The following is a 12873-nucleotide window of genomic DNA, read 5'->3' on the forward strand; positions in this document are numbered from 1 at the left end:
ACTGAAACAGAAAATTGTCTTGTACGCACTTAACAAATTCCTGTCCATCTAAACCTTTAACACTATATGGCAGTCCCAGTCTATGTTTGAAAAGTTAATATCCTCTACCATAACCACCCTATTATTCTTACACATAGCTGAGATCTCCTGACAAGTTTGTTTCTCAATTTCCCTCTGACTATGGGGGGGGTCTTTCATACAATCCCAATAAGGTGATCATCCCTTTCTTATTTCTCAGTTCCACCCAAATAACTTCCCTGGATGTATTTCCGGGAATCTTCTCCCTCAGCACAACTGTAATGCTATCCCTTATCAAAAATGCCATTTCCCCTCCTCTCTTGCCTCCCTTTCTATCCTTCCTGTAGCATTTGTATCCTGGAACATTAAGCTGCCAGTCCTGCCCATCCCTGAGCCATGTTTCTGTAATTGCTATGATATCCCAGTCCCATGTTCCTAACCATGCCCTGAGTTCATCTGCCTTCCCTGTTAGGCCCCTTGCATTGAAATAAATGCAGTTTAATTTATTAGTCCTACCTTGTCCCTGACTGTTTGTTTGACTCACTTCTGTTCTCAACTGTACCAGTCTCAGATTGATCTCTTTCCTCACTATCTCCCTGCCCCCCCCCCCCCCCCCCCCGCCTCCCCCCACCTCCCCTCACCTAACTAGTTTACATGCTTCCAACAGTTCTTGCAAATTTCCCTGCCAGTATATTAGTTCCCTTCCAATTTAGGTGCAATCTGTCCTTGTACAGGTCACCTCTACCCCAAAAGAGATTCCAATGATCCAAAAATGTGAATCTTTCTCCCATACACCAGGTCCTCAGCCACCTATTCATCTGCTCTATCCTCCTATTCCTGCCCTCACTAGCTCGTAGCACTGGGAGTAATCCAGATATTACTACCCTTGAGGACCTCCTTTTTAAATTTCTGTCTAACTCTCTCTAATCTCCCTTCAGAGTCTCAACCTTTTCCCTTCCTATATCGTTGGTTCCAATGTGGACAATGACCTCTTGCTGGCCCCTCTTCCCGTGAGAACATTCTGCGCCCTCTCTGAGACATCCTTGATCCTGGCACCAGGGAAACAACACACCATTCTTCTTTTTCTCTGCTGGCCACAGAAATGTCTGTTTGTACCTCAGACTACTAACACAATTGATCTCTTGGAAGCCAACATACCCCTCATTGCAATCGAGCTAGTCTCCATACTCGAAACTTGGCTGTTCGTGCTACGTTCCCTTGAGAATCCATCACCCCCTACATTTTCCAAAACAGCATACCTGTTTGAAATGGGTATATCCACAAAAGACTCCTGCACTAGGTGCCTACCTCTCTTGCCCTTCCTGGAGTTAACCCATCCATGTGACTGTATCTGAGGCTTTCCCCCCTTCCTATAACTGCCATACATCACATACTGTTGCTGTTGCAAATTCCTCATCGCTTCTATCTGTCTCTCCAACCGATCCATTCGATCTGATAAGATTCGCATCCAACAGCATTTATGGCCAATATAATCCGCAGTAACCCTTAAACTCTCTTTAAACTCCCACATCCGACAAGAAGTACGTATCACTGCAAAGGCCATTTTTGCTCCTTCACAATCTACAGACTCAGGAATAAGACAGTGTTCTTCCTCTACAAAACACTGCGCCAGGTTAAATTAATAGTTATGGCTTATATTTTAAGTTTAACCAAGAGACTTCTCTCCAAAAACATATAATCAAGAAAGAACCCACTGTACTCACTAATACAGCCTCTCTCTTGGACAGACTTAAAACAATAATTAACTTATCTGATTCTGTGTTGTGAACGTCACCCAAACAGGTTCCTCCAAGATTAGTTGTGAAATTCACTGTTTGTTAATTTTCCCAGATGCACTCCGATGTCCAGCGACACATGAATTCAAAAACAGCAAAGGCAGTAACTGTGCAGGTTCTCTCTCTCTCTCTCTCACTCTCTCTCTCTTTCTCTCTCTCTCTCTCTCTCTCTTTCCTGCACTGTCCTTACCATGTGCTTCCTTTGTCTGTTCTTCTTAGCTTCATCTGAGGACATTGTCACTGTATGACTGCTGATGGCTCAGAGGAAAATTTGTCCTTTTTCTTTGTTTTATTCCCCCCCACACACAAGTATGTAATGCCCACAGGTACTGTTTTGGCCCTGGTTTCCACCAGTAAAATGTTTCCCAAGTTCCCTTATACTTTCTTTCAAAATGTTGTCACAATCTGCTTGCAAAATCTTCATTGGCTTTGTTTACATCATTCGGTATGAAGCAGCTGAGAAGTCATAGAATTTCCAAAGATTTTGCTTTAAATGCTGTTTTGATAAATTATACAAACAAAAAAGGTGTTGAGACCATCTCATCAATGTGGAAGTGCAAGGTTTGTGTCCCAGAAGAATCTGGAGAATTTTGAAGACTGCTTTCTATTGTTTAAATGCTTTTGTATTTAGGCTTTTCGAGTTTATGGAGGTAATACATTTTCAGGAGACTGCAGAGTTCAAGGCATGTGGCAATTTATTCATGCATTTACCAGTAGAGTGCAGGGAGAGGCCACTGCCCTGAATCTGGCCTCGAAATATGGGGGTCCAATTACCCAATTAATCTTCAATTCAGATCAGAAGAAAAATCAATGACGCTCTAATTTTAAATACAAGCACATTGTTTTTTCACTTTTCTTGCAACATTAATATGACGGCACGTGCTTTTTCTCCCCCTGTATACTGATGGATAATTAGTGCTGGGTTGTTTACCTATGATTGGGTTTCTAGTACATCACTCTATTAGTAATAGCTTGTTGCTGTGATCTGAATGAACCCCTTATGGTACGTGGAAACTGAACTCTCCATGTCACTTATGATCTTTTATCTCTCATCAATGACATCTGTGTCAGCTATTTTTGTACTAGATTGTAAGAGTTTTCTTTTGAGATTTCCCATCATTCAAAACCTTTTAGCTGCTGTCCTTGGTAAGAGATAGGAAGGCCCCTCTCTATTACTCATATTTAGTTTTTAGAACCTTTTCTAGTGTTTTGTTTAATTTTATATACATGTGTTAAAACTATAATTTATGTGGAAACTGTATGATTATCTTGAAGAATCTTAATTAAAATCTACTTTTATTATAACTGATTAGAAAAATCTTTAAAATAAATAACTAATTGTTATGAAATGTTCTTAAGACCATAAGACATAGCAGTGGAAGTAAGGCCATTCGGCCCATCGAGTCCACTCCGCCATTCAATCATGGCTGATGCGCATTTCAGCTCCACTTGCCAGCATTCTCCCCGTAGCCCTTAATTCCTCTAGACAACAAGAACCTATCAATCTCGGCCTTGAAGACATTTAGCGTCCCGGCTTCCACTGCACTCCGTGGCAATGAATTCCACAGGCCCACCACTCTCTGGCTGAAGAAATGTCTCCGCATTTCCGTTCTGAAATGACCCCCTCTAATTCTAAGGCTGTGTCCACGGGTCCTAGTCTCCTCGCCTAACAGAAACAATTTTCTAGCATCCACCTTTTCAAAGCCATGTATTATTTTGTACGTCTCTATTAGATCTCCCCTTAATCTTCTAAACTCCAACGAATACAATCCCAGTATCCTCAGCCGTTCCTCATATGCTAGACCTGTCATTCCAGGGATCATCCGTGTGAATCTCCGCTGGACACGTTCCAGTGCCAGTATGTCCTTCCTGAGGTGTGGGGACCAAAACTGGACACAGTACTCCAAATGGGGCCTAACCAGAGCTTTATAAAGTCTTAGTAGTACATCTCTGCTTTTATATTCCAACCCTCTTGAGATAAGAGACAACATTGCATTCGCTTTCTTAATCACAGACTCAACCTGCATGTTTACCTTTAGAGAATCCTCGACTAGCACTCCCAGATCCCTTTGTGCTTTGGCTTTATTAAGTTTCTCACCATTTAGAAAGTAGTCCATTCCTATATTCTTTTTGCCAAAGTGCAAGACCTCGCACTTGCTCACGTTAAATTCCATCAGCCATTTCCTGGACCACTCTCCCAACCTGTCTAGATCCTTCTGTAGCCTCCCCACTTCCTCAGTACTACCTGCCTGTCTACCTAACTTTGTATCATCGGCAAACTTCGCTAGAATGCCCCCGGTTCCCTCATCCAAATCATTAATATATAATGCGAACAGCTGTGGCCCCAGCACCGAACCCTGCGGGACACCGCTCGTCACCGGCTGCCATTCTGAAAAAGAACCTTTTATCCCAACTCTCTGCCTTCTGTTAGATAGCCAATCCTCAATCCATCCCAGCAGCTCACCTCGAACACCATGGGCCCTCACCTTGCTCAGCAGTCTCCCGTGTGGCACCTTATCAAAGGCCTTTTGAAAGTCCAGATAGACCACATCCACTGGGTTCCCCTGGTCTAACCTACTTGTTACCTCTTCAAAAAATTCCAACAGGTTTGTCAGGCATGACCTCCCTTTACTAAATCCATGTTGATTTTTATCTTTCAGATAGAGAAGAATGTTGCACATTAATTAGTTATTGTTTTAAGCACTGAGAACATAGGCCTTCCCCACACACTAATTCCTGTTAAACATACTGCAAAGCTTGTTGGGGCTTTCATTGGCTATTTTGCTGTACTGTCGGGGGACAACCCTAACACTTACAAATAGCTGTCCATGCTTCTCTCATGCTCACTTAACAGTACTTTTCCGACCTCACCATTGGCAGTCAGGATTTAACAGGAGTAGGTAGATCATGTCCTGTGAGTCATGGAACATTTGTAGGGTAGTTGGTACTCTTTCTGGAGAAAGGGGCAACTCATCACTTTATTGGCATTGCAGCAGGACAGTTGTGAGATCAGGTAATAGTTTTATAAGAGTGACTAGAACCACCCTCTGAGAGCTATGGGCCCAGGACAAATCACACTCTGCAACACCAGGAGAGTGATGGGGTACAAAAGTTTCATCAAGCTCCTTTGTGCTAATGGACCTTGCCTTCAAACTAAACAAGAAACAAAGTGCAAGGTCACCAAGGTGTCTCTTCCACCTATTCCTTGCCTGATATGGGCGGCACAGTGGCTCAATGGTTAGCACTGCTGCCTTGCAGGGCCAGGGACCAAGGTTCGATTCCAGCCTCTGGTAACTGTCTGTGTGGAGTTTGCACATTCTCCCCGTGTCTGCGTGGGTTTCCTCCGGGTGTTCCGGTTTCCTCCCACAGTCCAAAGATGTGCAATTCGGGGGAATTGGCCAAGCTAAATTGCCCATAGTGATAGTTGCATTAGTAGGGAGTAGGAGAATGGGTCTGGGTGGGTTACTTTTCGGAGGGTCGGTGTGGACTTGGGCCGAAGGGCCTGTTTCCGCACTGTAGGGAATCTAATTTAATCTAATCTACTGTCTGCCTGGCTTTTAGTTCCTCACAGATGACCATGGTCTCAACATAGGCTGTCAACAGAGGCCAGTGGTTACCCTATTTTGCCCTACTCTAGGGATAGTTCTGAGAGTAACCATGAATGCCAGCACTACAATGAGGCACATGCATCCACGAGACTAAGGAGACATAAGGTTTCAGAAATGTTTTTATTTCCTGACAAATCAGGAACAAAGCTAGGTCATGATTTTGAACAGTTGGAGCCTACTATGTTCCTTATTTCACTTAGCAAAGGCTGAACTTTGATCAGTTTGATGCAAATGCTTTCCTTAGTTGCAGAACTACGTGGAGCATTATGATGGTGGGCACTCTGAGAAGTCCTCATACCATGCAGGAAGGGGTATCAGAATCCAAAACATTCACTTTCCTTCCAAAGCAAAATCCTACCTTTGCCTCTATAGTTCTTGTCCCCTCTTTCAAAGAAATGGACTTTCTCTTGAATTACTAGTCATTCTACCACATACCACATGAAGTTTTTTTTTCAGCTCTCTGGCCCTATTTGTATTTGCTTGCACCTTTTTCCCTTTATGATTAGATTAAATAGCATAGTGTTGGCTGATGGGAAATCTATTTTAATACAATAATTTTGATAGCATAATCTTCCCAGTCTTTCCTAACATTGCAGATACCCAGAGGGAGTATACTTTTCTCCATTTATCACCGGAGCTAGGTTTTATGAGAAATGATTGATATTAGGCGAACCTTGGAAATCAGTGGCCTTTCCAGGCAGGTGATTGCAGCAATTTAAACTGCAGCAGCAGCTTCAAGGCAATCCAGTAGTCCATCTCTCCCACCCGCTTGCATCCAAAAAATGAAGTAGGCCTGAATCCATATCTTTTTACTCAACTGAACCTAACAGTTGCTCTCTGCATCAAAACATAAAATGGTAAATCCAGTGGGAAGCATTCCTCCTCCACCCTCCTCATTTTGCCCTACCCCCATATCCTTCTGCTAAGAATCTATATGTTGTTTGGCTGTCTCTGTAATTGTATTCAAACGTGTGAAATGCTAACTTCCACTTTGGGTGCATCCTGCAGTAACTCCATTAAGACTTGACATTGAATCAGTTTCTGATATACCTCTTTCTTATTCTCTTCTCTTTAATGTGGAAGACTTAATTCTGCCCCAGCTGTTGACCAGTGGATATGCAAGTTCACATCAGCTGTTTGTAGAACAGGAGATCTCCTTGGCTAATGTTTATCCATCAAGCAACATAAAGAGATTATCTTGTCATTATCATTATCTCATTAGTGTTAGTGGTATCTTGTTATGGATAAGTTGGCAGCCATGTTTTTGACAGCAATGACTATATTTTTAAACTACTTGGCTGTATAGTTGTGAAAGGTGCAAGACTTTCTTAAAATAGAATGAACGATTATTTTATGAAAATCTTCAAGCAGTGCGCTAATCGGGAAATGTTCATTTTTCATATTGGGGAGTGAGATTTTAACTTGGATCTTGCTCTCAAAATTAACCCTTTTGTTGCCATAAAATGCAGGGTCTGAAATGTGATTGAAGTAGAGCACTTCACCTCCTAGAGGGTTTGAAAGTTCTTGTGAGGAATGGTATTGAAAGATGGGCTGGTTCTGTTTGAAGGAGACAGGCTTGCCACATTGTTTGAACTATTGAAATTGAGAAGGTTGATTGAGACACGCTGCACATGGTAGCATAGGATTCAAAGATCAAGAGCAGAAAATTAAAAATTAACTGAATGGTAAAAGATAATGTGAATGAGTTACCTGGACTGATTGTGAACATGTGATGCAAATAGGTGTGCTTCTTCTGGAGTGGAGGTTGGGGTTGGCGTGATAGGATAGTCATTGAGGGGCAGACAAATATAGCTGATGCCAACAGTAATATTGGTGACCTCAGAGCATACAATTTGCCATGATACCTGATATCACGCTAGGATTTAGCAGTACTATGAAGAGGAAGCCTGGAATTTTGACAAAGATGATGGGTAGGTAGAACATTGGGTTTGGATCACTGATGGGTTATTACAAACTTAATTAAAAAGGGGACAAGAAAACAAGTGGAAAGGGTTGTTGGCACATTACTTATTCCCAGGTTACCCAGTACTACTGTCTTGATATTTTGTACACAGGAACATTTTGCACAAACTTTGCTAATTTTTCTTCTTGAATGAAAGCACTGGACATTGCTTAGCATCACTCAGAATAGCAAAGTGAACTGAATTCTATTAATATGGAGAACTAATATATTATGTTTAACTAGGATGACAGCAAGCTGTCAAGTAACAGTAATATTGACTATAACATTGAGTGGTTGAAGTGTCTTGTCAAAGAAAATTGAGATGTAAAATATGTGTTATAACTCAGCATTTCTTCTGAAATAAGCCTCTCTGCAGGTTGCAGTACACTAGACTGACTGACAGACTGACTTCAGTTGCATAATCTCGTAGAGTTTTACTGACAATATTGTAAAAAATGTTTTCCAGGAGACGGATGTTCTTTATGTTGTTTCCCAGTTTTTTGTCGAAGAGTGGAAGAAGTTTATCAGGTGATGTTTTGTTTCTGTTTTATTTTTGTATATTTCTGCCGTATTGTTTAATTATGCTTTGGCTGTTCCAAATGGTCATCTGAAGTTTAGGACTGCTGTCTACAATGGTTTGGGAGTGGACAAGAAAATCATTTATGGTTTTGGTTGCTGCACAATCATACTTTGAATTTTGGCTTTTTGAAGATGGAATACTATTTGATCAACTCGACATGTAAATAATAAAATGCCCCCAGAATATTGCCTCAATTGCAGAATTTAGCGTTACAAAGAGAGAATACAGGTATCACTTCATATTGGTTACTGATGCATATTGGGCTTTATTCGAGGATAGCATATTTGTACACTTTGTTATCATAAATTGATTGTTACTTCAATTGTCAAGCTAATTTTGAAAACATTTTGTTTTACTTTTTAAGTATTTAGTATGGTGGTTGTTGTTGTTGCAGACTTATAATTATCATTTATATTATTATTATTATTATTATTATTATTATTATTTGAAAATTGCAGTAAGTTTTTTTTATGGTAGCTCGCTTTCACATACAAATCTTCTTCCTTAAGTACCTCTTTGTAACTTGGTACTGGGAAAGTTTTCTGTTTTATGTGCTCAAATCCTCGCTGCATCAGTAAAGTCACTTCATTGCTCCTTCCAAAAGAAGCAGCAATGTTAAAATTCCAGAATAGGTCCTATGTACGTCGCACAAGCATTGAGTAACTGGCAAGGCACCAAAACAGTTGCAAAATTGTTTTTTTATCTGTTTGAATGATGGACATAGTATGTGGAAGTTATGCTACATTCCCAAAAAAAACGACTTTAGGGGAAACTTTGAGTACGTTCACATGCATAATTAAGTAGTAATAAACAAATAAGTTTATAGCCAAACTTGGTTGTCCACTGTGGTACTTAAAATTAATTGTTAACCAAATCCTATCACGGAATATTTTTCCAGTCCTTTCACTGTTTGATGGAATATGCACCAGAGGTACGTTACTGTTAGTGAGAAATGAGCAGAATGGCTTCAGCTTTCCAGTGTTGAGTTGTAACAAAGTTATGATTCAGTTGGAAGGTGTTTGACCCAGCAGCAGACCTGGCATCCTTAGTGGAAGAACAGAGCATATAAATGCATAACGAGGTTTTAAACCAGGCGGTGCAATACCTAACACAGGAAAATCACTTCAAGGTGCTAACTGAATGTAGATTTTTAGAATAATATCTGCCATTTAGTAATGTTTTAATTCAGAGGGCAAATAGGCTCACTCTAAGAGCAAGAGGATCGACTTTGATGTTGAATATGTTGCATCCCTGTAAATCCCTCCTCTGTGCATTCATTTGATTCTGTTTTCTGAAGGAAGCCAACGAAATGCAGTCCTGTATCATCTGTGGGTAACAATGCACTTCTCTGTCCACACGGAGGTCTCATGTTTACAGCAGAGTCAATGACCAAAGAGGATTCAAAACAGTGAGTCTTATTCCATCCTTCTTCCTAATGTTTGCCTCCAAAGGCTTAAGTATTTATAATCCCTTTTTAGGCAACTATTTAAGTTCTGATGACGGATAATCGTTTCATTTCCTTTGGTAACACGTTTCATTGAAATTAGGGTTACGAGCCATGTCCGGTAGTGATTCAATCCCCAGAAGTTAAGAAAGATGTTGCTGCTATCAGGTGGAAGAGGATTTGAAGGGAAGTGGGGTACAAAACAAGCTATGCTTTGATTTTATTCAACCTCCTTCAGACCTATCGGAGAAACTGTATTCAGTTGTTACTGCCTCTGGCAGAACCTACTCTCCTATGAGGGATCCAGTGCAGATTGACAGAATCATGGTGGGACTTACACGATTAACTTAAAGTCCACTTGCATGAACCTGGCTTGTATTTCCTTTTAACTTTAGGGGATTGATGAGTTCTTTGAGTCTTTCAAAATGTTAAAAAACGTTGATATGGTTTAACAGAGAAATTTTACATATTGTTGCCTGAGATAAGAGCAAGAATATTTAAACCCTTAAACAGGATATAGAGGAACCACAATATAAATGACTTTTCTACGAGCTAGAAATTATTTTTTCTGGTCTGGAGATCAATATCAAGGGGACATAAAGTTAGTTCTCAGTGGTTCAGGCATAAAATCATGAAGCAATTTTTTTCACATATGATAATAGAAATCTGGGGAACCTTCCCATCCTTTGGCTTTCTTCAAGGCAGTGCCTTGTCCAATTAGAGTTGACTTGTCCTTTTCTTCTGCTGTATAGATTGTTGTAATTGTTTGAAATTTGGAATTCTTGAGCTTGTCCAGATGAGCATAGGATGAAAGATTTGGCAACTTGCTTCTCTCTTCAGTAATGTTCAAGTTCTGGACTGCCAAGGACAATTCAATTATAAGCCAGTCTTTTTTAAAAGTGGTGTGTTACGTTTTCACAGCTAACAACATTGTCTGCAGCATGCCAGAAACTTCAACTAGATCGAGCTACTGGGGCCAGTCTGCTTTCCCAACCTGCTTTGCTGTTGTAGGTTATGGCTGTTCATCTGCCTTAATGCCATATTACTGTGTTATCCCCATATCCCAGGTGTCATTAGTAATTAATTAGAAATCTATCAATCAAACTTGTTCAATATTTGAGCTCCGCAGCCCTCTGAGGTAAAGAATTTCAAAGATTCTTCATCTTGAGTGAAGATGTTACTCCTCATCACAGTTCTAAATGGCTTGCGTTTTATTCTGAGACTGTGTTCCCTAGTTCAAGACACCAGGAAAAACATCCTTTCTGTATCTAATCAACTTTCTAAAAAAAAATTGTATGCCTCTATGAGATCACCTCTCATTTTCCTAAACATTAGACAATACAGGCTCGGGCTCCTCAGTCTCTCCTCATCGGAAAGTTCCAAATCCCAGGAATTATTCTAGTGAACTGATGGAGGTTTCTTTCTGTGATAGCTTCTGAATTTGACCGTGTTGATATAGAGTGCTTGCAATTCATTGGATCAAATAGTCAGAAGATATTTTAATGGGATAAAATCTTATTAGTACAGGGATATAAACAATTTATTTTGGGATTTTGGACCATAACCTTCAGCAGCTTCATGATTTCTTCAGTGGAGATGCCTCATTTTTAAATTTCTCATTCTTGTTTTCAAGCCCCTGATACTCCCCATCCTGTAACCTCCAGTGTCAAACCTCTTAAGAGGTCTGCATTTAATAATGGGTTCTCTTGTATTTCCAAATTTTAATCAGTTCACAGTGATCTTGCTTTCAGCTGCCAAAGCTAAAGCTCTGGAATTCCCTCCAAAGACCTCGCTGTCTTGTTTCTTATCTTTCCTCCTGAAAGATGCTACTTAAGATCTACCCCACTTGCCCGAATATCTACTTTTGAACAAGGCATTTGACAATCTTCAAGGCAGTATATAGATGCAAGTTGTCAGACCTACCTGTATGTGATGTTGAATGACAGATGTTACTTCCTATAGCTGACTTTCCTCCGACCTTATCTAATCAGTCTACATGTACAAAAATATATCTGAGTCTATCATTGTTCTCCTTCAAAGATGGCCTAATCAGTGCTTTAGTCATTGTCTTAAAGGTTAGCTACTTTTCATACTAACTGAGTAACCAAAATGTTGGTACGTACTCCTGTAACTGGAAGCCTGTCACAAATTGAGGCTAAAATAATATGGGACTTCGATCCTCATTGCATATTGTTTAGGAGATGGTGAACTTGGCAACTTTTACCATGCACTGATGGCAGTTTTTATTTGCTTGGGGCTGCTAAACACCTTTAAAAATGGTGGCAAACATGCTGCCTGCAACAAGAAATTAATTACTTTTGATGGAGATATCTATGGCTACTCTTTAAAGTTTTGTGCTAATAGTGACTTAGATGGATTGAAAGATTAAGACTGGAGAAAACTGATCAAATAAATCTATTTAGTTTAAATTACTGCAGCCAAGTCAAACCTATCAGACTAAGGATAAGTGTGCATCTTCGTGTAAATAACTGTTTTATTTCGTGTTTGGCTCAAGATCTCTAATATTTGTGCTGTTTTTTTGAAGTGATCTCCTCTAGTATTGACCCTCTTAGCTTTTGTGTTTGTGGTTTTGTTTAAATAAACATTCGACATTCTTTCAGCATTCAATAACCTGTATCTTCCTTTGCACAGTGTAGCTCTTTTATGGCCAAGTGAATGGGAAATCATCCACAAATTATTTGTTGTTGATAATACGATTAAAGTTATTCGACTGATGAGCACTGGAGAACATGGCACTGTACAACTGGAATATACCACCAGTCCTGGTAAGCATGGTTCCAGTGTGAGTGTTGACAGAAAGGAGTGTCTTCCTTTGATTTGTTGCAGTTCTGCCGTTAATGTCAATTACTTTATCCTCGAAAGCATTGCTGCTTTCTCTAGTCTCTACTTTGTGAAGAATTTTCAAATACTAGTTGCAAAAATCTATTGATTTTGATCATTCCCATCACAACTGAAATCTTTGCAATTGCATGCTTTTTACTCTTATGTTTAAAACCCGTGGTACAGGTGAAGTTCTGCTTGTATCCCAATTGGGTATCTGTGAAATTGGTGATATGGTGTGTATTCTTGTATATGGTCACAAGTCATGTTCAGCTGTGCTGCTTGTAGAGTGATGTTTGCTCAGATCCCTAATCAACCTGATATGTAACCCCATTCAGCCAAACCCAATCTATTACCTATATGAAAGTTGAAACTAACTGATATTTTGCAAGGTCAAAGCATAATGTAGCCAAGCTTACTTCTCCACGTCCCACATTCATTACATTGGGGCACAGAAATAAAATCAAGTTGGTGAGATTCTATGTTAATTTAACAAAGCAGCAATTGAATTTCTGCCATTAGTAACAAGTTACTCAACCATATGTTTGAAGTTGATTTTGTTGCTCGCACTCGATTACAAGATTTTTAGAACGATACCAAGTGTAGTCGAATAGTGCTCGACA

At 40.0% G+C, this 12873-nt stretch overlaps 1 protein-coding gene across 2 annotated transcripts in view; it reads left to right on the forward strand.

Annotated features, from left to right (window-relative positions):
• The window catches only part of usp48 (ubiquitin specific peptidase 48), a 127242-nt gene that overhangs the window by 94608 nt on the left and 19761 nt on the right, over window positions 1-12873 (forward strand). For both annotated transcript variants that reach the window (XM_072586810.1, XM_072586809.1), the window contains exons 18-20: window positions 7852-7913; window positions 9263-9373; window positions 12062-12195. In XM_072586810.1, coding sequence (XP_072442911.1) covers window positions 7852-7913; window positions 9263-9373; window positions 12062-12195 — 307 coding nt within the window. The remainder of the gene's footprint in view (window positions 1-7851; window positions 7914-9262; window positions 9374-12061; window positions 12196-12873) is intronic.

The sequence above is a fragment of the Chiloscyllium punctatum genome, chromosome 16 (assembly GCF_047496795.1).
Source record: "Chiloscyllium punctatum isolate Juve2018m chromosome 16, sChiPun1.3, whole genome shotgun sequence".
NCBI classification, from domain to species: Eukaryota; Metazoa; Chordata; class Chondrichthyes; order Orectolobiformes; family Hemiscylliidae; genus Chiloscyllium; species Chiloscyllium punctatum.